Source organism: Aythya fuligula, chromosome 1, assembly GCF_009819795.1.
Source record: "Aythya fuligula isolate bAytFul2 chromosome 1, bAytFul2.pri, whole genome shotgun sequence".
Classification (NCBI taxonomy): Eukaryota; Metazoa; Chordata; class Aves; order Anseriformes; family Anatidae; genus Aythya; species Aythya fuligula.
The window spans coordinates 14021034-14048082 of NC_045559.1; the positions used below are offsets into that span (position 1 = coordinate 14021034).

Consider the following 27049-nt stretch of genomic DNA (forward strand, 5'->3'; position numbering starts at 1 on the left):
GCATCCCAGCAGCAAGCCTGGAGACAAGGAGCTTCAGCACAGAGTCAAGCTGACAAGGCCATGTTGGTTTTAATCCTCATCTAATGTCTGCACAGCACCTTGTGCCAAATGAATGAGCTCTGCTCTCTGCCTTTCAGTTTCTGGGTGTTGTTTCCCTCCTCCAGATATTACTGAGATGCTGTTTCCACCTGGCAAGTATTTTATGTGTGTGTATCACGTAACAGAGCGTGATGCATAAGTCTCCTAAATCAAAACAGGACACAGACATGGGAAACAGGTGTTTGCAGCTACACAGGTGCATTATTGCAGTGCAGTCAGATCTAATAAACCCTGCTGATGTGCAAGATTTGCAGGCTTACCTGTCTTTTCAGATGCAGGCATCTCCGCAGTGCCCTCTAGGCTGTGTCACCTTGTGTGATGCAGAAAACCCTATGCCTTCTGGCGGCCACTCTGCCCATCCCTCTGCAACTGAAAGACATGCTGTTGGGTACAGGAAAGGGAGAAGCAACTCACTGCCAGCATAACTACCATTACCTGCATTAAAAACAAATGCAGCTTAGCACTGATTTTGCTTAAGCCACCACAGAAGCAAAGAGGGGAAACTGGAAGCAGTCCCCACCTAGAGGCTAGAACAGAGAACTAGGGAGTGGAGAGACTGTTCCCAATTCTATGTTATTTTGTCAAAGCACATAGCTGTGCCTCAGTTTCCCTGTCCTGCAGAGGCTCCAGCACTCTTTACTTGCCTCCAGCATCTTCTGCAAGGGTTTTTCAATCAGCGCTACTGAAACAGTTGGTGCTCCTCATGAAGAAGACATGATAAAATTGCATATTACCATGAAAAACAATTTGCTAAAAATAACTCTCATGAAACATCTGTCAAATTGAGAAAGTTGAAAGGCAGTGCTGTTTTAGTCAAGGCGCCAGACTCTGTGCTCCAGCCTGCTCTGCACTTTTGCTTTTTCACTTATGCAAGCAGCAGCCCCAGAATCTGTGCCATACTGGGGGAAAATAAATAAATAAATAAATAAACTCCACACATTACTGATCAGCAGCTTCAGCAGGACCTGTGCATGTTGAGGAACTCATGTTGCAACAGTTTTGGCTGAGTTACTTGAGAAATGCGGCAAGAAGGGCTCACCAAGATGCGTACTAATAGAAGCTGTGCAGTTGTTCTGATAGCTCGGTCTTTGTTTGCTGCAAACATTCATGTCAGCAATCAGCTTGCTCACAATAGACTTCAAGAAAGTCCAGCAAAAAAATGTTGCAAAGATCAGTCTGTGTAAAGGTTTTCTCTGTGGCTTCACCTTGTTAGATGGCAATTTTTTACTTTTCTCTGAAAGTTTCCGGTATTTGATCAGGAAGAAGAAAAATGCCACATGAAGTTAGGGGCCACCCTCCCCAAACAAATGGGAACAGCAGAAAATTGAGCAGATCAGAACAGCGGTAGAAGCAGGTTAGACGGTAACCAGTAAATGTGCAGAAATCAAACCCTGTCACCACCAAAATCACCAAGAGAAAACAGGGAGCTAAATTCACTGAGTAACACATTCATTCAGAGGGTTCCTCACTCTCTCAGCTCTGCCTCAGGGTATAGGTCGTGCCATGATTATTGGAATGTCACAGTAAAGGGGGTGAATGGGCAATGTGAAGGCATGTTCCGAACAAGGCACTGCCCTGTCCACCAGGAGGTGTTTCCAGCCCCTGGTCATTATCATTCTCCATTGGCAGGTGGATGGATGTCTCTCACTAATAGAGTTCTCTCCTGATGTATTCATCTGGATTTTACTGCAGGCTGTATGCATGGCTAATGTTTTAGTAGCACTTGAAACCTCAAGCTTGAACAGCCTGAGTATTATAATACATATCATTCCATCCATTTTTTTTTTTAAGTAACAAGAAAGTATGAATTGGTTTGAAACCAATCATTTTCAATGCAAGGAAATATAGCTTTTCATCTGAACCACTATTATTTTCACTTTGTGGAGAGGAGAAGCAGCTTTTTCCTAAGACAGCAGCAATACAAAAGTAAGATTTTGGTTCTGGTGAAGGAACATAAAATCAAGATATTAGATTGCAAGTCCATTTATCTTTTGTATACATGCTTTTAGTCTCTTAGAATATATATCCTCCATTAGCAAATTTTCTGTTGTGGCACAGTAGGGTGCTTTGGATGCTGTTCCGGATAGTCCTACTAATCATGTCCATTGTACGGGAGCTGGTCTAACAGCTCATTACCAGCAAATGAAGGCAGTCCCATTTCCTGCCCAGCCTTACTGCTCTGCCCCAAAGTACAAGCTCCATCCCCCTGCCTTGGTGGCTGCTGTGCTGCATGTTGGAACTTACAGACCAGGAAAAGTGAATACATTCCAGTTGTGTTAGCAATCATTTCAGCTCACAGAAAGGTCACACCATCTCCAGCAGCACCCAACTGTAGTTGCACAGCACATGGTCTGCAGGCTCTGAAGGGACAGGAGGAAATGATAGTCAAATGTCCTCTTGGTGACAAGCTGTTAGATTGCCAAGGCTGCTTGCAGGCCAATGACATAAGATACCTTAAAAGTGTATCAGACCTTTTGGATAGACTGGCACATCCTTAAATAGTCATTGCCTGTTCAACAACTAGTTGAACATGAGCCAGCAGTGTACCCTGGCAGCCAAAAGGGCCAGCCATACCCTGGGGTGCATCAGGCACAGCACTGCCAGCCGGGTTAGGGAAGGGATTGTCCTGCTCTGCTCTGTGCTGGTGCAGCCTCACCTTGAGTTCTCTGTGCAGGTTTGGGTGCCACAGTGTAAGGACATAAAACTATTAGAGAGTGTCCAAAGGAGGGCTACAAAGATGGTGAAGGGTCTAGAGGACAAGATATATGAGGAGCAGCTGAGGTCCCTTGGTTTGTTCAGCCCCGAGCAGAGCAGGCTGAGGGGAGCCCTCATGGCGGCCTGCAGCTCCCTCACGAGGGGAGCAGAGGGGCAGGCGCTGAGCTCTGCTCTCTGGGGACAGCGACAGGACCTGAGGGAACGGCATGGAGCTGGGACAGCGGAGGGTCAGGCTGGGGGTTAGGGAAAAGGTCTGCACCCAGAGGATGGTCGGGCACTGGGACAGGCTCCCCAGGGCAGTGGGCACAGCACCGAGCCTGACGGAGTTCAAGCAGTGTTTGGACAGCGCTCTCAGACACACGGTCTGATTTTTGGGTGTTCCTTTGTGGACCCAGGAGTTGGACTCGATGATCCTTGTGGGTCCCTTCGAACTCAGGATATTCTATGACTGTGTGATTACATATTGCATTGAAGGTATTACCCAGCTGTGCCATCTCATTTGAGGCACTGTTAGGAGGAGCATTAGACTTTCACCCAGGTAGCTGCACAGACTGCTTCCAGCATTTGCACCTGCTTGCTTGAAAACTCCTTTCACTGTAGTTAACTGCAATGCCAATGTGTGAATGAAACTAGGTCATGTTTCTGCAAAATCTAAATAAGGCATTATTAACACATCCATCAACTAGCAAGGTCGTGATACATTTTGCAAACTGTTCATTAATTCTGTACAAAAACAGTGACAGTTACAATGCCGTTTCCACAGCTGGGGGTGAAGGATGTCTCATATGCAAACCTACAACATATGTCTGGTTTGGGGATTTACCACCCTTTCCTTAAAATAAGTGAAGTGTAGATGAATGTTGGAGACATTCACCTGAACTCTTCAAAACAAGTCAGTAATTATAGCTATTAATCCCATTTTAGAAGAATTTTGTGAGTTGTGAAACACATTTCAGTGTTATGAAATAGATTGTCTGATCCACTTGGGAGCTGATAAAACTCATCAGCAATAACACTTTCTTTCTGAGACACATCATCCTGTCTCAGAAAGGTACATGAATCCAAGAACATTGCACCTGAAACCTCAGTGACTTTACCACAGCAGGGGCAGAAGGGATGCAGAATAAGGCATCAACTTTCTGAGGGTAGAAGGAAACTCAAAGTCCTTCATGGAGGGGGATCAGCCTGGTGGGGAGTGTGATCCTACCCTGCTGAAGCCACCAAGAGCTTCTTCAAGGAAACCTCAAGGAGACCTCGAGGAGAGCTGGGTCTGGTCAGCATCAAATCCCTCTCTATGAAATTGAGAGTTCAGCCACATTATAAAAACACCATTACCTTTTCAGTGCAGGAAGGAGTTAATGTGCTTTATAATCACATCTTAACTTAATTTCCCTCAACTTTCCTCAGCACCTGCTTTTAAGCATGCCCCACCTGAGCGCAATCATTCCATATTGGTACCACACAATTTAGTGCAGCTGATTCCTAAAAATACTTGGTGTCACCCCAACAATTTTAACCCTATATTCAAACTTCATGATCACACAAGAAAAACTGTGACATACAGGAGGAAATATTTACAGGCACTCTGGTGCTCACAAGTTATGGTTTCAGAGTTATACACATGCCTTCTTTCAGTTTAAAAAGGATGCATATAACAGCACTACAATATTATTACACATTGTAATTACACAGCCTAATTACATGATTATATGTCTTTACACTAATTGCACAATTAAAAACCATTACAGAAATTATGTGAATGTTTTTGAATCAATTAAAATATGTTTAAACCCATCGAGCCACTTAAAAATATATATCAAGGGGGAGCAGGCAAATCTGCAAAATTCTTAGTATGGTACCCCATTGTACCCTATGAGAGAAATGCTGCTCCATATTTCTTGGTGCTGTTTTACTGTCAAATGAATGGGAATGTGGAAAGTCAAAGGTAAATGTTGAAAAGAACCATTCTGGGCTCCATATACTCAAGCACAGTTTTGTAACACTTTCTAGCATGGTTGCTCCATAGCAAAAGATTCAAAGGCAAGAGTTAGTGCCTGTGGCTTGAGAACCTGGAGAAGTTGTGTCACCTGAATGGTGGTTGACTGGATTGAATCCACCCTTATCTTTTTGGGCTTTGATCCAAATAGGAGAGTTGTGAACACATGCAAAGGGCAGGAAATTTTCAGAACAGGACTATGTCAAGAGATCTGGATAGAAAATAAAAAACATGTAGGGCCTAGTGCCACCAGGGAAGATGAGGAAGATGGAGAGGAGGCCGGGTTGGGTGCTGGCAGCAGCTGTGGTGCAATCACATTTACCAAGGGAAGATGCTGGAGGCCATCACCCAGCTTGCAGAGTACAAGCACAGACATGTACATAGCTTTTTTTGGATTCACAACATCTGGGTGCCCTGCAGCAAGGAGTACAGCTGCCACCTCACACCACCGAGGAGGGTCTGCAGAAGACAGGAGGATGGCCATTCTGCTGTTAGCAAGAGGCACAGGAGCTGTGTTTCTCACACAGAAAATCCCATTTTCCAGAGAACATCTGGCAGCCTATTGATGGGAAATTGCGGAGAAATCATCTTTCTACTGGGCATGCTTTTGCTGTCTGGAAACAAAGGCTTAATTTTTCAGGGCTGTCAATGTAATATTTTTCTGTAAGCATTAAACTCAGCTGAGAAAATTCTAAGCCCTAAGACATTTCCAGAGTGAGAGGGAACATGACTGGCTCATTTATTCCACACCTTGCCAAACTGCAGTCTCATTATGATCACAAGCATAGACAATGCATAGGAAACAATAATTTATTGTTTTGGTCTTTATCTTGCTTTATTTCTGTTTAAGCACTGAGGGATATTAATGTACCCACAGGACTTGTGCATGGATTAACAGCAGATCAGTAGCCTAATTGATGCAGAGTTAGTTGTAGGCTCCCAGCCCGGCCAGCAGTCAATGAATAGGTATTTTTCTAGTGTGAGCCTGCTTTGGGGAATCCCACTCACAGACTTTACAGTTTGTCTTTACATGTGAAAGTGAGAACATTATTTAGGCTTTGATAAGCAATGCCTTCTACCTGCAGCATAACCATTAGAAGCTCAGCAGATGTGTTTCATGAGATGTATAACCCTTTCAAGCTCCTTTTTATCCTGAAGGCACAATAAAACCTTCACACAAGATAAAGATAGTGAGTATAACTTCCCTCGTTTTGTTCAGTCTCATGTAAATTTGTTCTGTTTACAGTTCATTTTGCAGTTTCATTCTCCATTCAGTCCATATGGTTATTTTGAAATATCTATATCAGTGTCTCCCCGTATATATCTCCCACTCCATTCTTTACTTTTACTTTCCTGAACAGCAGGGCTTCTCTGTTCAAGAAGCTGTTTCTTTTTCCTCTTCATTTCTCACAGTTCAATCATGTTCTCGTAAACTTTGGAAGATATCCCTGCACTTTGCTGGCACGGACTAAGGTGCATCCCTTGTAAGTTCAGACAAGGCTCAGCCTCCACTACCTGGCATGATATAAGTTGTTCTCCCTATCTTTGGTATTTCCTAATGCAGCAAGCAGATGATGGAGTTTATATGCTGGTTTCAAGCACATTGTACCAGGGAGCTTATGACATCTGTATCCTTCCTGACCTTCACAGGGCCAGCAGAACCAGCTCTGCTTCTTCTCCTGTCTGACCTGAACAGAAATATTGAATTACCAAGATCTGAATTAGGGCTGCTGTCCAGTTCTTTGGCCCATCTGGGGGCTTCAAACCTCCATTTCTACCACAGTTCAGGGATGTAAGCATGTTCCACACAGAAGGGTCAGAGTAGCTAGCAACAGAGAATCAGCAGCACAGGCTAAACAAAAGGGTACATAAATCCATCCTGGTTAATATTTGTGAATGATGCTTACATTGTTACCCCTACACTGCTGTAAATTTTACTAAATAGAGGATGGGCCACAGGCTACCCTCGTTTTTCCATGATTACAAGCTGTGATCCCATTACCAGGTAGCTGCAATGTAGAAATACTTTCATTTGGTTCTGTCTTGCATTTCTGGTATGTCTGTACTGCAATAGCATGGCCAATAGCAACACACCCTCTAACACAGTTCACATGGGATTCAGCTCCAAAGCCACCGGTATGTAGATGTGTACACACATGAGGTACCTCACATCATCAAGGGAGAACTAGTCAGCACTTGGCAATGGAGAAGTCCACATTGAAGTGTCCAGTGCCATTTGAGATTCCCAAATGGATGTGAAATATCCACACAGTGTTTTGGGAATGAACTACCATCTGGTTATACCTATTTTCATCCACTGGCTTTTAAAGGACCCTGGAGGGTTAGCTTTGATCAGATTTCTGGTCTTTAAGCAATTAATGAACACTGCAGCCTTCCTACCAGTGTAAATAAAACTGAAGTACAAAAGCAAAGCCAGCTCTTCCATCAGAGAAGGACCATCTGAAATCTGCTGGAGTGCACTTCTTCCACATCTAGTTTAGACTGTCTGGCTACATTAGTAGCAACTATATTAATAATAAACATGGGCATGGAAGGGGCTGAAGCACTGTCCTGGGCCATCCAGGTGGTTAGTGAGCTGTTGGCACATTCCCTGGCCCTGTTTTGACCCATTCTGGTTATCAGTTTCTAGGAGATGGTTTCGGAGATGACAATGGCCAGAGCCATTAGGTGTTAGCAAGATCATTTTGGATGGAGAGGATCTTGAGGGAGGCAGGGCTCAGGGAGTAGAGAACAGATGCGTGTTGTGCTGTGCTGCTCGCCCTCAGGACTAGAAAGCAGGACTTGTCTGGTTTTCATTCACTGGTACAGACATAACCCCACATCCTAGCTTGCAGATCTGCTCTGGCAGGCTGTGTAAATCCTTCCTACATCGCAGCACTCTGTGCTGCTGGGCTTTTCCTGTTGTTTCTGCTGTTTCATTCCCCACTCCAGCATGCTCTGGTAAATCACCCTCCATATCCTCTCATGTAGCTCCTGCACAGTCCCCCCCAGCAATGTGAACAGAAGATTCCCAGCCTGGCCCTACATCACCACAGTAAATACACACTGCCAATGGCCTAAAACCATCCCTCTTACTGGAACTTACCTTTCTTTACTTAAGTAACAAAACAACATAAACCTTAACCTGATCTTTCTCTTGACCTTGGCAGTTTTCAGAGTTTTTTCCTTCTGCAGGGCTCCCAGGTTAGCCTTTTGGACGAGGGCAATGGGCATAGAAAACTGTAAATTAAGTATGTCTAGCAGGCTGGCCCAGATTTAGGAAAAAAAAAAAAAAAGAAAAAGAAAAAAAAAGTGAAAAGTAGTTGGAGATTAAGCCAAAAAGAAAGAATTTGTGGTTACATCTGCCTCACTGAAAGATAAAAATGTTTCATAAACATAATGACATGTGGAAAACAAGTTAAATTAGGCATCAAATAAATCTGATAACATATGGTTACAAAGAAAATTGAAAAATGAAATATTTCAAGTGGCAGTTTTTTTCAAATGAGAGATGTACCAATTAGTTTGGGGATTGCAGTTTACTGTGTGGCATCTGTAGGGGACAGGAACAGGAGCAGGGGAGCACCTTGCAGGCATACACTCATGCAAAAAGAATTTCCAGAGCCAATTTTTGAAGTACACAGAGCAGGACCCATCCTTAAATATCTGCCCCTGTCGAGTCATCAGTGCTGGACCAGGAGGTCCTTTCTCAGTTCAGATGCAGCACTAGCATTAACATCTGCCCTGTGGTACTCTCAGATCCTCCTCCAGCCTGGTCATCCATCAGTGTCAGTTCTGCTTTTCCCCCCAAATTAGATTAATCTGTCATTCTGGAAGTGATAACTCAAACTATTTTCATACAGTTACGCTGCAGAGAAAACGTCTGAATAAATTCTTTCTCCACTGTCTTATTTTACACCTCTGTTCCATATGGATGTCAGTGACTACAACAGGCTAAGGCTGGACCAGGTCTGTCCAGGCCTTCTTTGTCTGCACAAATTTCATTAAAACCAGGCTTTCATCCATTTTAGTTCCTGAGTGTCACAATACAATTTCTTCAAGGGTTAGATTGTGCCAATTGCTAAATATTCCACCCTATTTAGCATCTAGACCAGAGAGCAAGCTGAACAGTTGAAACTTTATGAGGCAAAGTGTCCCCCTGGCATCATGTCCATCAAATCCTGGAAAAATTGCCCCAGTGATACATTTGACCTATTAACTAAGGACATTCAATACAAGCCTAATTGATTTAACATGTGTGAGTAGGCAAATAATTTGAAAGGTTCTGCTACCAGAGTAATTTGTGGATAAATTCTGTACAATTCTACTATGTAACTAAATTTGGAAAATAAGTTCCTCAAACTACATTTCTGGCGCTTGGTTTCCTGTCATTGGTTTTGACAGGTTACCTCCAGCAAGGTTTTCAGCCGCTCCACTGCATGTGATGTGATTTCTTAGTATTTTTGTAGAAACCTCCAAATGGTTGAATGCTCCTAAGGAAATTTGGTACTTGAGCAAGCAGATCATTAAATCGCAAAGCACACATCAGCCAGGCTGAAGACAGACCACGGCTGACCTTTATGCTTTTTGCTGCTTTTCATGGTTCAACAAGTGTGTCATATGCACAGACCATAGATAGTATTGCTTCTAAACACAACTGAAAATGCAGAGGGAAAGAAAATAATAATAATAACAAGTGGAGACATTTTTTCCCTGTTAGGACTCCTGCCAACCTTAATATGAGCAAATATATTTTTCCAGAAGAAATAAAAGAAAAAGTTTTTCTCTTTCTAAATAAGCGTAATATCAAGGGGACGATGCAGTGTGAGCACAGCAAAATACAGTCAAGCTTTACTTTCTATTAGAAAAACAAATAATTTATGACTTGAGGAAGAAAGTGAGTTTTGCTAAGTTATAGCTATTTTGAATACTATCAACTATTTAAGGTTAGAAATGCATTCTTTGCAGATAGAAAGGTTATTTTTGATAGTGGAACACAAGGAGTGATTACAAATCAACTTTTATTTTTTGGACATTTTTTTAATTTAGATTTCAATATTTTTCTTCTTTTTAATCCATCTGCATTCAAAAGGTAACAGCAATCTAGAGAAATTGGGATCAAATTTAGAAACCTCAAGGTTATCTTAATGCCTATATTCTATTATTAATGTACATAACCATTTTGTTGTGTGTTTTTTTTTTTTCTAATCTGCTAGCATTCAGGAGAAATGCACTGAAATGTAAAAATTCTTCTCAACAGCAAGCAACAAGATTTTCTTGACATTAATTTGTGAAGGAGAAACCATCTCTAAATAAATTTTTTATAACCAAAGAGCCAATGCTCAGTTTGATCCCCTGTCATTCCTCAGACAGAAGTGAGGCAAAAGTAGCCCCAAGTGTTCACAAGCCTGATACAGCACTTTGTATTCCAAGAAAAAAAGAAAACCACTATGGGCTTTCTCCAACTTAAAACTCTGAAAAAGCAGAAAATCATCTTTCTCGTTGAGGTCAAATTGGGTAGATCCCAATCCACAGTAAGTAAACTTAAGGCATTTAGGAGTTGGGGGTTTACAGGTAGCCTTGAAGCCTGGTTCCCCATCAGTCTAAAATGAGCATCCTGGGTTCCAGCCTCGCCTAGAGGCAGAGCACACCCAAGGGTGAGGTGCCGACAGTGCTATGAGGAGCAGTGCTTTGAAACTTGTCTGAGGGACCATGGATCTGCCAGTATCAGTCAACAGGGAGGACAGGCTGAGGACCAGGCAGCACCTGGTGAGGACCAAATCATGTCTACTCCCCTCTTACAAGTGGGAGACGTGTCGGGGCTGGAGGTGTATGGAGATGGGGAGGGGATGTATCAAGACTCTTGCCCTGCCAGGGGCCTTGGTGGGGAGCGAGCCCCTCAGGCTGGAGAACCAAGCAGGTGGTGGTGGTGGCCACCCAGGCAGGTAAGCCTGCTGTGCCCCACGCCGGAGCTACGAGCAGGCTCTCACTGATCGAAACCCTTCCACTGTGCAGTAAATGAGCTCGCCGTGCTGCAGCTGGTGTCCGCTCAAAGAAATAAACTGAAAGCGGTAACTTTGCCGGGTCCCTGCTGCCTCTGCTGCTTGCAAATCTACGTTTTATGAAGCCTGATCACTTCAGTGGATGGCCTCTTGACCCCGGTGTCCATCTATCACACCAAGCAATGTATTTGCCAACAGGAGTATCCAGTTGGACAGTCAATCATTTAATAAGCTTTTCTTCTTACACAGAGTTTATTGATTTTCTCTTTTAGCAATAGCAAGAGACTATATTGTCAGAGTAGGTGTTCTGCAGCTCTTGCATCCTTTTCCACACGTAGCCTTTGTTTTATTCCCCTCTGTACGATTTCCATCATCCTTTATTGCCACAGATACACTTTCTGTCATCTCTATGCCCCAAAGCATCTCATTTTCTTTTCACTTGTACCTTGATTAATGTCTTCATAAGTTTTGCTTTCCTCTTCCTCACTGTGGAGTAGTTGCCCTAGAAGGCTCTTTGCTATGAAAACTTTTTTTTTTTAATTGTCATTAATTTCCACTTCTCTGTTTCTCTTTGGCAGTTCCAGGTATTTTATCTTGATCTTTCTATTGATTTCTTTATTTTACAGGTTAGCAAGGCTTTGTTTAATTGTTGTTAAATCAGCTGATTAAATGTTCCTCTCTACCAGCTAAAATGCAATGGTTTTAATTGCCCAGAAATGTACAGTTAATTTGCCCTTCATTTCTGATTGTTTAATTAGGACTGTTATAGGAAAGTCAATGGATTATACCATGGCCAAACTGATATAGGCTCACTAGAGACTGCAATCAAGCCGTTCAATTTTCAGTCAAATAACTCATTCTCCATCCTTTTGAAAATGCCTCACAGAGCCATTAGTCTTATTGTCTGTTAGCCTTCTCTATTTCCTTAAAAAAATAAATCAGGGAATATTTCTGAGCTTAACCACCAGTGAGTGGCATTGCTCAAGGAACAGCTTTCTCCTTTGTAACTCAGCTACCTGTGCCCTTGCATCCCAGGAGCAACTACTTTCTCTGAAAAGTAAGAGAAAGAAAATACATGAGGGGTCCTAGGGGAAGGAATGTGATCTGCGGAGGAGAGGGGAATTTTGGATTTCTGTCAATATCATTATGAGAGCAGACAATTACCTGCTGAGCATCTATGGGTGATCAGCAGATTACCAGCAGAGATTGCTGGGAACCACTTATGACCTGGAGGAAAATTTATTTCCCTGAGGGCTGAGATCCTGAAGGGTCTCAGCAATTAATTTTGGGATAATACAAGGCACTGCAATTTGAACTACAGGCCACATCCCTGTCTTCTCCAAGGGTTATTTCAGCCACATACCATTGCACTGTTCAAATTTTCACTCTTCCTTCTATAGCAAGCATATGGAGATTTTGACCATTTTTTTGAACTTTGAGTAAGGGAGTCACCATCATGAAAAAGTCTAGAGGCATCACGCTAGGATATTAGAATTCTCTTGTTTATTCCCAGCTGGGCTCAGCTCTCACTAAAGAGATGCCTTTTTTCAAATAAAATTATTAAAGCTTGAAACATCGTTCCATGATGCAGTCAACTTCCTTTTGCAGAGCCAAGTGTGGGAGTTAATTTTTGCCAGCTTTTTGCCATACGACTGACAACTTTAAAAAATAAAATAAAACAATAAAAAAATAACTACACCCAATTTCAAAGAAGGTGGGGATTCTTGTTTTGCTGCAGGCGATGTCACACCCATCTTATTTTGAGCTTTTTAGCCCCATTGAGTTCAATCCTGTTGCAGATTGAAAACAGTGTGGTTGTATTAGAAACCAATTGCCAGATGCAAGGGCTCGGCCGCAGCACAGCACGGCTGGTCTGGCTGCAAGCACTGGCTCATGGGAAGAGCAAGCACAGCTGAGCTCACCACCTAAGTGAGGGTGAAGCTCTCTAATAGGCATGTGAAGGATGTTGTTGTTCCACTGGGGAAAGAAATAATTGTTTATGTCTGTGGAACATGGTGAGATGGAGAGAGAGACGTGGAGGGAGGAAATGTATTTTGATTCAGAAAAAGTATTGAGTTTCAGATAGAAAAATGAACAAAGGATTTTCCGTGCTGCTGTGCATTTTGGAAATGGGCCCAAGGCACAGCCAGACAGGCTTTTCCTGGGAAATCCTGGTGTGACCATCCTGATGGAGAAGGAGGAGGAGGAAAGCAGGGGCCCCTTCTCCCCACACAGCCCCAGTTGGTGCACCAGCCCCTGCACATGTCCGGATGGCTCCAACAGGACTGCAGGGCTTGGAGGTGGATTTTATCACCACTCTTTAAATCTGACCCGCCTGTGCCCATCTCGGGGTGGGCTGAGACTTAACACATGTATATGAAAATTATCGCACTTTAAAAAGTATCATGCCATCTTCCTCAAGCACTGCAGACGCCTTCCCTTCCCTGAGCAGCTTGTTTCCAGCCCTCAGTATTAATGTGTTTTGCCTAATTTCCTCTTCAGATATATCTGGTTTCAGCTTTCAACCATTCATCCTTCCCCACTAGATTAAAGGGCTCTTTTCTCCCTGTGAAGATAGTTATTCACTGTAATCAAGACCTTTCAATCTTCTTTTTGATAAGCTAGACAAATTGTACTTTCTAAATCTCTCTCGCCGTTACGTGCCTTCTCCAGTCCTTGCCCCACTTTTGCAGTTCTGTGTGCCTTTCCCAGTCTTTCAGCACCCTTGGTGAAACATGGATATGACTGCACACAGCACGTGCATGTCAGCCTCAGCACTGCCACAGAGGAAAGCCAGCTCCTGCCTCTGGCCAGCATCCCGTGTTTATCCCCCCAAGGTCTCATTAGCCCTCTCAGATATAACAGGGCTTGAGGTTTCATCTTCTTATTATTTGGCCTCTAAATCCTTCCAGGAAAAATAGCACCTAACAGGAGTGGCCATTATTTCTTCTTTCTTGGAGCTTAACTCTGTGTTTGACCGTTTTTAGGAACAGCAGACCCAGCTGGCCAAGCAACAGGGTCCTTCCCTTCACCATTTTACATGGCATCAATTCTTGTGTAAGCTCCAGATTTTGTCAGCCATCATCTAATGTGGCATCTGATGATGAATAGTCTTAGGTCTAGGAACAACCTCTGCACCCCCCTGCTAGTCACACCCCTATCTAATGATGGTGGCTTGTTGGCAAATTGTGCTCAGAGAACACGGTTTTAAACAGTTCATAACCTTTGTTTTATATGTGCTTTATTAAACCTACTTAGTGGTAACGTTATACCCTGCAATATCAAGTCAAACACCTTTTAAAGTATTTTTTAATTGTATAAATCAAAAATTTTTGTATGTAAACTTGAAAGCTGGGGCAGTAGGAAAATGTTTGTCTACACTGGAGGCTTCAATATTGTTCTGGTAGTTCAGCAGCTGGAGGCAATCTCCAGCCATAATAGTAGCAAGCACTGCATGTGCTTATTTACCCTGGTATCCTACCTACCTCATTAGCAGTGCAATTAAAGAGCCATTTCAACAGAGAAACTCCTCCACATCAATTCACCAAGAAAGTTATGACAGTGCTAACACTGAGAAACAAATTTAATTTGTTAATAAGTATATTTCTGTGCAAGCATAGGCGTTTGCTTGGTGATGATTCCCTTATCCACATGCAGGGATAATCTACCTATAGGAGATTTTCTTTTGACATGGAAGGGATACTTGGCAATATCTAAGGAGCATTCATTCCCATCTGAGATTACAGACAGCACACTAAAAACCTGAAGTTCCTCATGGCCAAAGGAGGCAGCTTTGACTAGGAACAAGAGCAGCAGCCAGGGAGGTCATCACAGAATCACAGGACAGCCCAGGTTGGTCACAATTTCAGAAGATCATCAGGTCAAACCTTTCATGGAAAAAGGGATGTTAGGTGAGATTATCTTGCACCCTGTCCAATCACGTCTTGAAAACTGCCCGTGATGGGAACTCTACCACATCCCTAGGGAGGTTGTTCCAGTCACTAATTGTTCTCACTGTAAAAAAAATAAAAATAAATAAATCTTATTAATATAAATCAAGACAAAACTTCTCCCAGTGCAGCTTGTACCCTTGTCTTCTCCATATGATCATACATAGAATCATAGACTGGTTTGGGTTGGAAAGGACGTTAAGGATCACCCAATTCCAAACCCCTGCCATGGGCAGGGACACCTCCCACCAGCCCAGGTTGCCCAAAGCCCCATCCAGCCTGGCCTTGAACACCTCCAGGGATGGGGCATCCACAGCTTCTCTGGGCAGCCTGTGCCAGGGCCTCACCACCCAGGAACCATTTCCCCTCACACTGCAAGCTGCCTATGAATACTTGGTGGGGCAGTGTAGATCCCTGAAAAGTGGGTGCTACAAAATCATGGCATGACACTAGGACCACCTTGTGAATCTAACTCCAAGAGTGCTCTAAGGTGTGAATAGCCTTAGAGCACTCTAGACCACTACAGTAGTGCAATGGCATGCTATGTCTACAATGACATTTAGTTATTAAGATCTTTACAACTGTTTTTCACAATCACAAATCAGAAAAGCTCCATCTAAATATCCTATATTGAATATTTGAGTGCTACTATGACAGTTTCAGCAAAACTGATGAATTTTGTCTTCTCAGAGTCAGGAACTCCTTAGGCTATCATACAGATTCTCAAAAACTGCTGAACTGTTATGCTGAAACTTTAAAGAAAAAAAAAATGCAACCACAGGCAGGAAGAAGACACAGAAAACTCCAGCCTAGATGATTAACGTTGCGGGTCTGTATAAGCAACTGCAAACAGGAGCATGCAAAATGCTCAGCTAGGTGCAAGGTGCACAGCACAGCACCTTGTAGAGCTGCCATGGGGCAGAGGCTGGGAGAAGTGAGGGGCTCCTCCTATGCCCCACTTCTTCCTGCTTCCCAGCTGCAGGCCAACACCTCTGGATGATAACACACCTTTTAGGAGTCCCTCTGTTGAAAGCAGTGGTGCAGGCTGCAGCGCTAGCTGGCTTTCTGCACAGAAATAGGTGAAGTGTGTACCTAAGGCATTCCCGCTGGGCTGGATGCCAGTTTTCTCTGGGTTCCTTTGAAATCTGTCTCCTGTTTCATTGCAGTGCTTCAGACTAGCAACTCTTTCTTCTTCATCCTTTCCAGCTGGAGCAAGGGCTTTTTCCCTTCACACCTACCGCTAGCATGGCTGCTGTGGGCTGCAAGAAGGCTTGCGGTGGTCAACCTTTTCCTAAGGACTTCTGTCTTTTGGGGGACCTAGTGGCTTTCAGAAAGGGAACATCCAACAGAACCAATTCCAATCTGAAAGCACCCAATATCTATAGTTACATTTCAGAAGCCTGGCCCCAGTGTTCAGTGGTGGAGAGGGGCAAGGAGCAGCTCTTCCATCCTTCATGAGCATCCACAAAGAGCCGAGGCAGCGCCCAGGGCCAGTGTGTCTGTCTTTTTGCCTGCCCAGCTGGGCTGAGATGACCTTTATTGCACTCCACTGTTCCACGTTTTATAAATAACTCAAAATTCACTGCATAGGGTGAACTAAAACTAGGCCTTTCTTCCTCTGATGTAAGGAGCAGGAATGGCTGCTTTGAATTAGACCCCTTGGTGTGCAGCCATTGGCTGTATGAAGAATGACATTTTCCTTCCATCTTACATACACAGATGATACTTTGGTTATGGTTTCTCTGAATGTTTTATATTACAATTTTGCCTTTGAAACGTGCACCTTTTGGAGTTCACCTCAATCTAATTAGGTCTCTTTTTCTCCTGGGGAGATGAGGGACTGCACTAACTGTGTCTGAACTGCAGGGTTGGCCACCCTGGTGCCCCATACAATCCAAGCTGGATGAGTGGTGGGGAAGAGGAGCACGGAGGCAGTTCTCAGCCATTGCTGTATATTTTACTCCTTGTAGTGGCAGTACACCAAATTGCTGCTTGCAGAGAGTGCCCCTGAAAAATGCAGGTGCAAGGGTGCCAGGCAGGAGCAGGGGAGCCATGACACCAGCTGGCTGCCAGCTCGTCAGGCTCAGCACTCATTCCAGCCTGCAATTTCAGGCAAGTGTAGCTGCTCATCCCAGGGTTGAATTTAGGTCGCCACTTATCTTTGAACATTTTTAATGATTGCCTACCACATTTGCTAATGATAAATGCTAAACATAGGGGAAATTTTCAGGCATGATATTGCTAAGAGTGGTGGGTGCTGAGCAGTGCTGGCAGTTTCCAGCACCTGCTGAAGAAAGCAGGAGGGAGATGGTGGTCCCCAAAAACACAAGGCTTTGGATGGGACACCAGGAGACCCATGCTCAGGTGGTGCAAAGGAAGTGCTCATCCTCTGCAGCAGTGCCGTCCGTTGGCCATGCAGGTCAGAAGAGAAGGACTATGGCAGTAGCATCAGCTGGAAGACATCTTTTCTTAAGGACAGGGTGGAAACTCTCTTGAACTTAATTACAATGGCTCTACTATTAAACTTACGCATGGCATTTATCTAATACTTACATAAATGATTTTATTCTAGTCCTGCATAACAGTTATTCCTGATTTATACTGGTCTGAGACCTGAATCTCAACCCTTATCTAGTGTGCTGCACAGTAATTTGTCCTAGAATAGCCTGGTTTTGCAAGTGGACATTGTAATGAGAGCTGTTCCCTGTATAATAATTTTGCTTCAGAAACTGATTACTCATGATTCCTATCAGATCTGAATTGCAGATATCTGGGGGAATATAGCACCAGGATGTTTTAGATCTAAATTGCGCTACTATCTGTTCTACTGCATCTCTCTTCTAAAACAGACTTTATGTTATAAATTACTTTATAGATTTGTAAGGCATGGCATAGAATCATTATATACCCTGTAAGTGCTTTAAAATTAATTTGTTCTTGAATGTGTCCATGTATGAATGAATTTGACATAAGCCTTTCAATTTTATGCTCTGCTACAGAAAGTGTACAAAGTAAAAACTGTAAATCAACCTCCACACTTGCTGAAATGACTGCTCAGCTACAAAAAGAGTCTGCCTGATATTTAAAGAAGATTTAGATACAAAAATAATAATGTGTGCAAGAGAGCTGCCATACAGCTTTGGAACTTTCCAACCTAAAAATGGTGAGATTTGTGACACGGCATCCATGTGCAGATCCTTCAGGTTTGGGCTGGCTCACGGAGTGGCAAAGATCATGGAAATGAAGTTGTGACCACAATGTCTTGACCACTGTGTTGGTGGAGCTGAAATATTCCCCAGCAGCCCTCCTATGTGTGCAGGTATAACTGATGGGCATGGGATGTCACAAAGTGGTGGTTTAGATGCACGTGGTGTTTAGAAGCATTGAACAACATTTAGTAGCATCAGCAGTTTTAGTACTTACTTTTATTAATTAAAAGTGCCACTGGGGGTCATAACACAAATATTTATGGATTTGGGTAAATTTCAGTGATAGTTGTATCTGAGAAATAGTTTCAACCTAGGTGGTTGCTTCCCTCTTCCCTGCCAGGTGTACTGGTGATGGTGCAGGACGTGTGGCTCCAGCCCACCCCAGGAGAGAGGAGCCACCACTGCCCACCCTATAGGACAGCCACAACACATTCATCATGCTGCCAGGAAATACGGGGGAAAGTGCCTGAAATTTCTTCTTTCAATATGGTTTAATACGGTGTAAGGGGCCTCAGTGGTCATTACCACCAGGAACAATACCAGCAGTGCTGTACCCAACCGGAGGCTGCAGCAGGAGGTAGAGTCACTCTAGCATGTGCCTTTTCCCTTGTGACTGCTGTATATTTGCACAGTTGCACTGAAAAGTAAAACAGCCACCGCAGGAGAGCTGGAGAACATCTTATTCCAGGTGACCTCTGTCTGGAGTTGGAGAACATCTCTGGTAAAAGAAAGCTTTGCCTCAAATCCATGCACTCAGCAGAGTGTGGTCTTGACCTCACTGAATGCCCTTTCCTTTGAGGACCAGGTCAGGGAAGAAAGGCTGCCATTTGACTCTTCTTCTTCGTGGTGCCAAGTTTTTTTCCTCTACTTTTATAACTCGTCCCTCAAATCTTGTATTTAGCTGATCTGAAATTTTTAGGTTTTCATTTCAGAAGGTTGATAGAAAGCTTCCTTTTTTCCTGGTTCTGCTGCTGAACCAAAAATAAAATCAATAGCTGCTACAGTTCCAGCAGAGAGATCCCACACTCATGCTGCAGTGAGTGATACGGGGAGTCTGGGGAGACCTGAGACAAAAGCAACAACTTAAAAGGGAAAGAAACTAAAAGGGACCTGGCCCAACTGCCATGGAGATAAATATTGAAATTCCTGTTGACAGTAGTGATTCAGCAAAGAGATCTTTGTCCGTAATATCACAGGTGAGTTTACTACATAAGGATAAAACATGTGCCTCAGAAGCAAAACCAAAACATTTGATAGGGGAAAGGACTTCAAGAACTGATTTTTAAAAAATCATACCATGACGATAGCAACACAAAGGGATGAAAAGTGAAGTTGTGTTTAAACACAATTATTAAAGAGCTGCTTAAACAGAAGTATTACTTATACCCAACTATACCCAACTCTTTTTCTTTTTTTTTTTTTTTTTTTAAAGCAGCTTTTTAGGCAGGCAATTATCCTTATTCCTAATTATCCTAGTATACAAGTTATATTAATAATGCTATTAATGAATGCCTGCATGAAAAATGCTTGGTTCTTTTTTCAGGTGTGGTTTGTTGTTTTTTTCCAAAGTCAATAGAGAAACCTTTTCTTCAAATGTTTATGTTAAAAACGTGGCAGAACTACTGCTACCCTTGCCACTCAGCCTTGCTAGAAGCCTCCCTGGGGTAGCTCCAGGATGTGAGCAGGCACTCAGAGCCTCACGCTCCAGTTCCTGCTTTGCTGACAGCTATGTGCTGCCTGCTCTGATGCAGAAACCAAGTCAGGGCTCTTTCTGTTCATCCCTCTGCCAAGCAGTGTGTGAGAAGGAGAAAAGTGCTTTCTCCTCCGCTCTCCAGGCTCCAGCAATGAATGTTGGCCTGGCTTTACAGTCTCCATCCAGGAAAGCTTTTAAATGTGTGATTAATCCATCCCCATTAACTTTTAGTAAAGTGCAGACACAGCTAAATTTTGTCAAGTGTGACCTGGAAGCGTATTCCAATTAAAGCATTTTGGTAAGTGCTTTGGTGAGCAAGGATGGGCAGCTGATATGGGACCACAGAAGGGCAGCAGGGAAGGGGAGACAAGCATCTAGTGGCATTGAGGCAGAGGGGACTGAGAGGGCTGAGAGTCAGCCTGTGACTCCAAAAAAAACACTTCTATTTCAGTACTTTTGATGGCTCCAGTGGCACCTTCTCCAAATCACTTCACTGTGCCATTAGAACAGAGTTAATAACAGCGACCTCCTTAGCAATGCCTCTCTGAGATTTACCCAAAGAGTACATTGTGAAAGCCAAGTATTAATTAACTTTAGTGAGATTACCTGACTTTGGTAGTAATTTCCATTATCTCTCTCAAAGTTGTTTGAAGTCCTCGTTTCTGACCTTGGAAACACAACTAGGAACTCCCTGGTGTCTTCCAATGCTTCACATGTTCATGGTCGGTATCTTCCCCACCAGGGAAAGGATGTAAAAGATGTGAGTGAGGGTGAAATGTTCAGCACACGGGCTTAGATTAACCCTCCAAACATCACAAGAAGATTTATGGGCAGCCAAGACAAAGCACAGCTCTTCAACTAGCAGCAGGTTGCATGTCACATTCATGTGACCCAGCATCAACAACGCCAACAGCAAAAATGCCAGCTTTGGGGCAAGTTGTTTTCAAGAATACAGACAACAGCATAGATGGAAAGGAAGATGAGAAAAAAAATGAACAGGATAAATAACAACCAGTTTCCAACTGTAGAAAGATCATGGTGGAGGAGGTGCAGGAGGAAGAAATGAGAGGACAATGCCCCTGTTGGAATGGGGAAATGGAGAGGGAGGAGAGCTGGGCTTGGTTAGAGAGGTGCCAGGGAGAGGGGGGTGTGTGGGAAAGGAAATGTTTCACTGGAGACAGAGGGAGGTAATGAAGGAAAAAGGGGCAAGATTTCATTTTTCTGAAATTACAGAATATATAATGGCTGCGACAGTTCTTACAGCTGAATTTAAAGGGAAGATGTTTATGGAGATTAAAAGAATTGACAATAATTATCAAGAAAAGAAATGATAGAGAATAAAAATAAGGCTGTTGATCAGATCTGAACCTACAAACAAGTTGTATTATTCTCTTAGGACCTAAGGGCCTCATCCCACTGCCAGATGATGTGAGTTTCTTTTGAGATCAGCTGAAAAGCCTGACACTCAGCACCACGCAGGGCTGAGCCAAATGGAGCAGGGCACTAATTCCCAAATTATGTGCCCAGAGTACTCCCTGATACCCAGGCAGCCTGACACCACGACTGCTACCTGCCTTTGGTACGTGGGCTGGTAATTCACTGGTAGGTTGGTAAAAATGACTCTGATGATCCCCATTCGGAAACCTGTCCTCTGCAAAATGCTTCAAAGGAAAGATTCGTCGTAGGAGATGTGCATAACCAAAAAGCGCTAAAGACTTTATTGTTCAAGAAAAATGTATGAATCGCTGTCATCTAAAATAAGCAGCTAGTGCGGTTTGATGTACGGCAGAAACTTGCTGGATGTTACAAAAATAGCCCCTTGTATTAATCTGACAGGTCTGGCCCCCATGGAGGTGCACAAAGCCTTAGCACTAGCTAATGCCTTCTGATGATGCCTTGCTGAGTCACTACATCACCAGCTCCTGACATAAAGTCTTTGTCTAAATATACACTATGTGCTTCTCTAATTGCTGTTATGTGTAAAATAGGGCATGCGAGGATGGTACAGGTTTCAGTGGCTGAACTGTGATATTTAATTATAAGAAATGAAATCTCAGCATCATAAAGATTGCTTCCATTAGGGATCCAACAAGGCTTCTAATGTCTTACTGCAAGATGTCTGTGGCTTTAACTCACTCAAATCTTTCTTTTTCCATCAACAATAGAATTTCATCTTAAGAAACAAATTAAACAAATACTTTTTATACCAAATATGCTTAACCTAAAGCTTTCTCCCTATTATTTCATAAATGCTTTGAGATTATAGAGGCTCAGCCAGCTTAGTAAAGATGAATTGCATGTGATCCTGAGAACACAACCACTGCATTAGTTATTCTTCCTTTCAGTTGTGTTAGGCTTTTTGTAAATAATCAGCATGTTTAATCAATGGAGACTAATTAAGAAGACACATCAGGGCAAGTTTTACTGTTGTATTAAAACCTGTTCATTGCCGTAGGCAAGACATCATCAGTATTTCTAGATGCAAATTACTACCTGTGATGCACATCATGGAGAATTTTACTGTAACCATTAACAAAGTAAAAAGAATGTTTTCACTGGATACAAACAGCAATACCCAGGTTTACAAATGCATAACCAAATGCAAAATTTACCCATGTATATGATATTTGAGAAGAAGGGGATTATAACAAAATTGATTATTTCTTCCACCAGCTCTAAATTCAAGGATCCCAAAAGACAAACGATTCTCTTTAGGTTTGCTCTAGAGCAAGACTGCTTTACACACATTCAAATAAAAAGTCAAGTGCTAACATCAGTTATGCCACTGTAAATATGGACTTTCTTTGGTGACTTTAATAGATTTTTCCTAAATTCACAATATTAAAAAAAACATTTGCCACTGTCCCAAACTGCTGATTTATATGCCAAATAATAGGGTAGAATAAATGCCACTTAGGGCCAGATCTTTATTCGCACAAACAACTGCATTGATTTAAATAGAATCAATCAAGCCAGCAGGATTCTCCCAGGCGATGTCTGTGTTAGTAGGAGGAGCGGCGCTGCAGGGTGAAGCAGCCGGTGCTCGGGGCCCAGAGCCCGCACCAGCGGCGTGGTACAGAGAGGTCGTTATTTCAGCTGAGCTCCTGCTTGGCCCCATGGCTGCCAATTATCGGCTGGAACAAGCACAGTGAGTGGGAAATTCACCTCAGAAATGTTCTCCCGATCCCAGACAAAACATGAGTGTGGGCACATCCCTGGGTGGCCCTGAGCCCGGCAGTATTGTGTGAGCGTTGCAATGGTTTACCTAGGAAAAGCAGTTGGGGACCAGTATTCCCAGTTCATCACCAACTTGCAGGTTGTTCCCATGACTGGACTTGCTCAGAAGAGACCCAGCCACTATATACACTTAACCTGCTTAAAAGCCTGTACCGTATGTGTATTTTGGGGTACAGACTGATGCAGAAAGTAAGGCCCAGTGAGAGGTACATCCCTTGCTGAATGATGCCAAGAAGGCACCAAAGGGAGGACAAGAGTTTTATGTCTGAGCATAGTAAAACATAATTAAACAATTAAGGACCAGAAATGATTCTTCCTATGGCTAGGTGATGTTTATGCACACATGGAGAGGAAACAGTCTTTAACGTAATTAAAGGGTTGTCAGGAGCATCTCCTGCTGAGAGAAGTTGTCTGGGGCCTGAAGTGCCCCAGGAGACTTGAATAGGGAAACTGACTTCACTTGCATACGTTTTGTGCTAACCGGGTGATAACTAAGCCTTCATCTCCACGGGGATGGCAAGCCTCAACCAAGGCCCACAGGACAGGCGATAAGTGCCTGAGCTCCCCTGGGCCTTCTTCACAGCATCTTGGGGGTGAGATTGCACGTCCCTTGGTGGCTGCACAGCCAGCGTGTCCCGGGGGCAGGAACAGGAGCAGAAATGTCCCCGGGTACCCTGGGGAAAGCTCGCGTGTCTGAGGAAAGGCAGAGTACAGGGAGGAAGGGAGTTTCCATCGATGCATGCTTGAACAGGGTTTTTGGCTTTCCTAGGACTTCTCCCAGGTGTGCCAAATTGTTGTAATGCTGCTGACTTGTAATGACTGCCCCCCAGTCTGCACCAAACAGCCCCGGCTCCACCTGACTGGGATGTGCCGGCAGGCAGCCAAGTGCAATTACATCCCTACAAATGCCTAATTGTTGCTCTTGCAACACAGGAGGTGAAAACTAAAATAGGGGAAAAAGTAAATTGCTGTCAATATCACTTATTGGCCAAGGTATTTTACCTCACTTTTGTTTTCCCAGCATTATAGAGAAGAGAGCTGTTCTGCTTTATACATCAGTACTCAGCCAATGTACATGCCCTTCAACATCCCTGTTCCATCTTTCATTGCCTAAATAAAGGTAGGAGGCAAGCCAGCTCCTTCTTTCAGGAGGCTGTCCAGTGCCAGTACACACATAGTCACAGCTTCCAAGAAAGATAGAAATCCAGCAAAATATTTTTTTTGATTGTTTTGTTGTTGTTGTTGTTTTTTAAATCTTACTGCTTACTGTGAAGCTTTAGAAAAGTTAATATTTTGATTGGTTTCACCAGGAACATGTCAGTAGTTTAATCAATCCATTTAGATACTTCCAGCTCCTGTGTCTAATTTTACTGGTGCATCTTACATTTCTTCTATATTAGTTTCAGCGAGAAAATATGTCTGATGTTTTTTGGCTACTTGTGGTTTATACGTCAGCTTCACTTCTGAATTCTTAAATTATTTTCCAAACAGTTTTTAGATGATAGTGGAATCATTGATCTGTGTTCTTGGTTAAGAAATGATTGCTTTAAGATTCAAATTCTGTTTTAGCATCTCCTTAGGGGTTCCTCTTGAGCAGCAGAAATTTAGCCCAATTGATCGCTCTGCCACTCCTGCAAGAGGGACTCTTCCTTCTTCCATGCTTGTCACAGATTTTTAGCTGTTCAACAGTGTCATATTTAGATGTGCAAGCACACATTTTTCTCTTGATATAAATCCTTCAGTTTCTGGGTGACCTTTTGTACCTTTCCTGATCAGACACAAGAGGTTTATGCACTTACGTAAAGTACCATAAACTGACAATAAACTATCTGAGTAGGTGATAGAAGATACTGTCCTCTGAGGTCTGAAGTATCTTCAGGTTCCCCTGGGCTTCCTTGGGGCACCAAAGGTGTAGGATCTCACCGGAGCAGACTTCCATGGGTGCATAATTAAAAACACAAACCGCAGCCGCCCTTCAGATCTAAGCAATTAAGATGTCTTGTGCATATATGGCTTTGGTAGCCTGGATTCTTTCAGATGGTACCAATGTTTTTGGAAGTATGATCAAAAATCATGAGCAATGTATCATCAAGGTTCAGAGATAGTACGTTATTACTCTTGTATCTCATCTAGAAGAAATACTTCTGTAGATCTTTATTTACTGACATGGTTTTATCTTTAATCTAAATCATTGTTTTGATTTGTGCATTTTTATTATTATTTTACACCCTTATTCAAATATTTATGAGGAAGCAGGGTTAACGTAGTGCTTACATTGTCCACTGATCAAAAGATGTTACCAAGATTTTTTTTCTATAATGACAGATTAAAAAAAAATGGCAAGACAATAATTTTAGATTACTTTGCTTTTTTATGTATTTATTTATATTCTGTCACTATTTGTTCTCTGTTAATCTAAGTTTTTTCATCCACCTCCTTAGTAACCCACTGAATCACTCCTGGCTTTCAGAAAGTTCCCTGTCTGAATAAACTGAGACAGAAATCCAAACAATTCACACTCTCCACACTATAGCAAATAATGAGATTGATTATAAATTATACTACAATGTGTGAAATCTCATTTGATTATACCTTAACTATTCTGTTTTTCCCTCCCTACCTCACAGATGATGGAAATGCTTAAAACAAGTTAAGGTAGTGTGACACAGACTAATGTAAGTGTGAGCATGTCATCCAGGGGACAAGCTGTGAAATGTTTGCGCGCTTCTGCCAAATTACATTGCATGGCTTTCTGCTGTTGTCTTGTGTTTCTGATGTTAGGCAGCATGTTCAGCAACATGTAAGTGTTCCATTTGATTTTTATATTCCTGGCTTTGGTTTTGTACAGTCTTAATAATTTGCCTTTTTCAGTAGCTTGTGGCAACTGCTTAGTGGCAAATCTGCAAGCTATGTATGTTATTTTGAGTAGCGTTAAGAAGCCCCTACAAGGATCAGGGCTGTGTTGGATATGGCTCCTCAGAAACCTGCTGTAGAATTATTTAAGTCTGAAATTCAAATGGATCAGAAACGGTATCTACACTTCTCCTGTGCTTGTTGCTGAAAAGCAGCAGCTCCCCGTTTGCCTTTTCCAAAATTTAAGCCTGATACTTGTGCATCTGGCTGCTGCGTACAGCTCTGCTATGCACATCTGGGCCTTCGCCATGTGAATGCTTTGTCACCACTCTTCTGTTGTACAACATCTTACTTCATGTGACAGATGCCACGCTGGAATTAAAAATGCTATGTTTTCACAGTACTCTGTTTAAAAAAAAAAAAAAAAAAAAAAAAAGACTACTATGAACAAAGAGAAATTGTGGATGCCCCATCCCTGGAGGTGTTCAAGGCCAGGCTGGATGGGGCTTTGGGCAACATGGTGTGGTGGAAGGTGTCCCTGCCCGTGGCAGGGGGTTGGAACTGGGTGGTATTTTAGGTCCCTTCCAACCCAAATTATTCTATGATTCTAAAGATGATATGATCCTGTGTTTACATATTTATTTAATCTTACTGTTTATAACACTTATGAAGGTGACACAAACCACAGTATCTTTGAAACATATTTATCCAGATGGGAGTCCTGGTGCTGTCTAGTATTGAGAAGAAGAGCTCAGTTATTCCCTGCCTGGGTTTCTGTTTGCCTGGGATTGCCACTGTTGTTTTAAGTGCACTGTATTTTTTTATCATGAGGATGATCAAGCATTGACCAGGTTGCCCAGTCAAGTTAGTGTCATCTCACCCCTGGAGATTCTCAGAACTTGACTGGACGTGGCCCTGAGCAACCTGCTCTAGTTGGAACTTCTTTGAACAGGAGATTGGACTGGATTGTCCTCCAGAAGTCCTTTTCTACTTAAATTTTTCAATGATTCTACAATTGCCTGACTGTGTTGGTGGAGAGTAGAGTAAAGCTACCAAAATAATTTTCACTGTGCTTTAAGTTATCATTTGAAGCTAGATCACCAGAGGTCAATGCACCAGTCACTGTTCCACTTTTCTGAATAATAAAATGCTAGTTTTTACTCTCAGTATAACCACTTCAGATACTTGCAACCAAGCTACACATAAAGATATTTGTTGTGTTTTCTTATCATGCCACGAAAACATCACTCTGTTGTACGCTATACATGTAATATGTATGGAGACACAGCAGCTGT

The 27049-nt window shown here is 42.8% G+C and overlaps 1 protein-coding gene across 4 annotated transcripts in view; it reads left to right on the top strand.

Annotated features, from left to right (window-relative positions):
• Positions 1-27049, top strand: part of LHFPL3 (LHFPL tetraspan subfamily member 3) — a 261929-nt gene that overhangs the window by 186064 nt on the left and 48816 nt on the right. For 2 of the 4 annotated variants that reach the window (XM_032180570.1, XM_032180569.1), the window contains exon 3: positions 25529-25556. The exons of 1 other annotated variant lie outside the window; for it this stretch is intronic. In XM_032180570.1, coding sequence (XP_032036461.1) covers positions 25529-25545 — 17 coding nt within the window. In that variant the 3' untranslated portion in view covers positions 25546-25556. Of the gene's footprint in view, positions 1-25528; positions 25577-27049 lie in introns of all 4 variants that reach the window. One more of the 4 variants, XM_032180568.1, reaches the window with a different exon arrangement.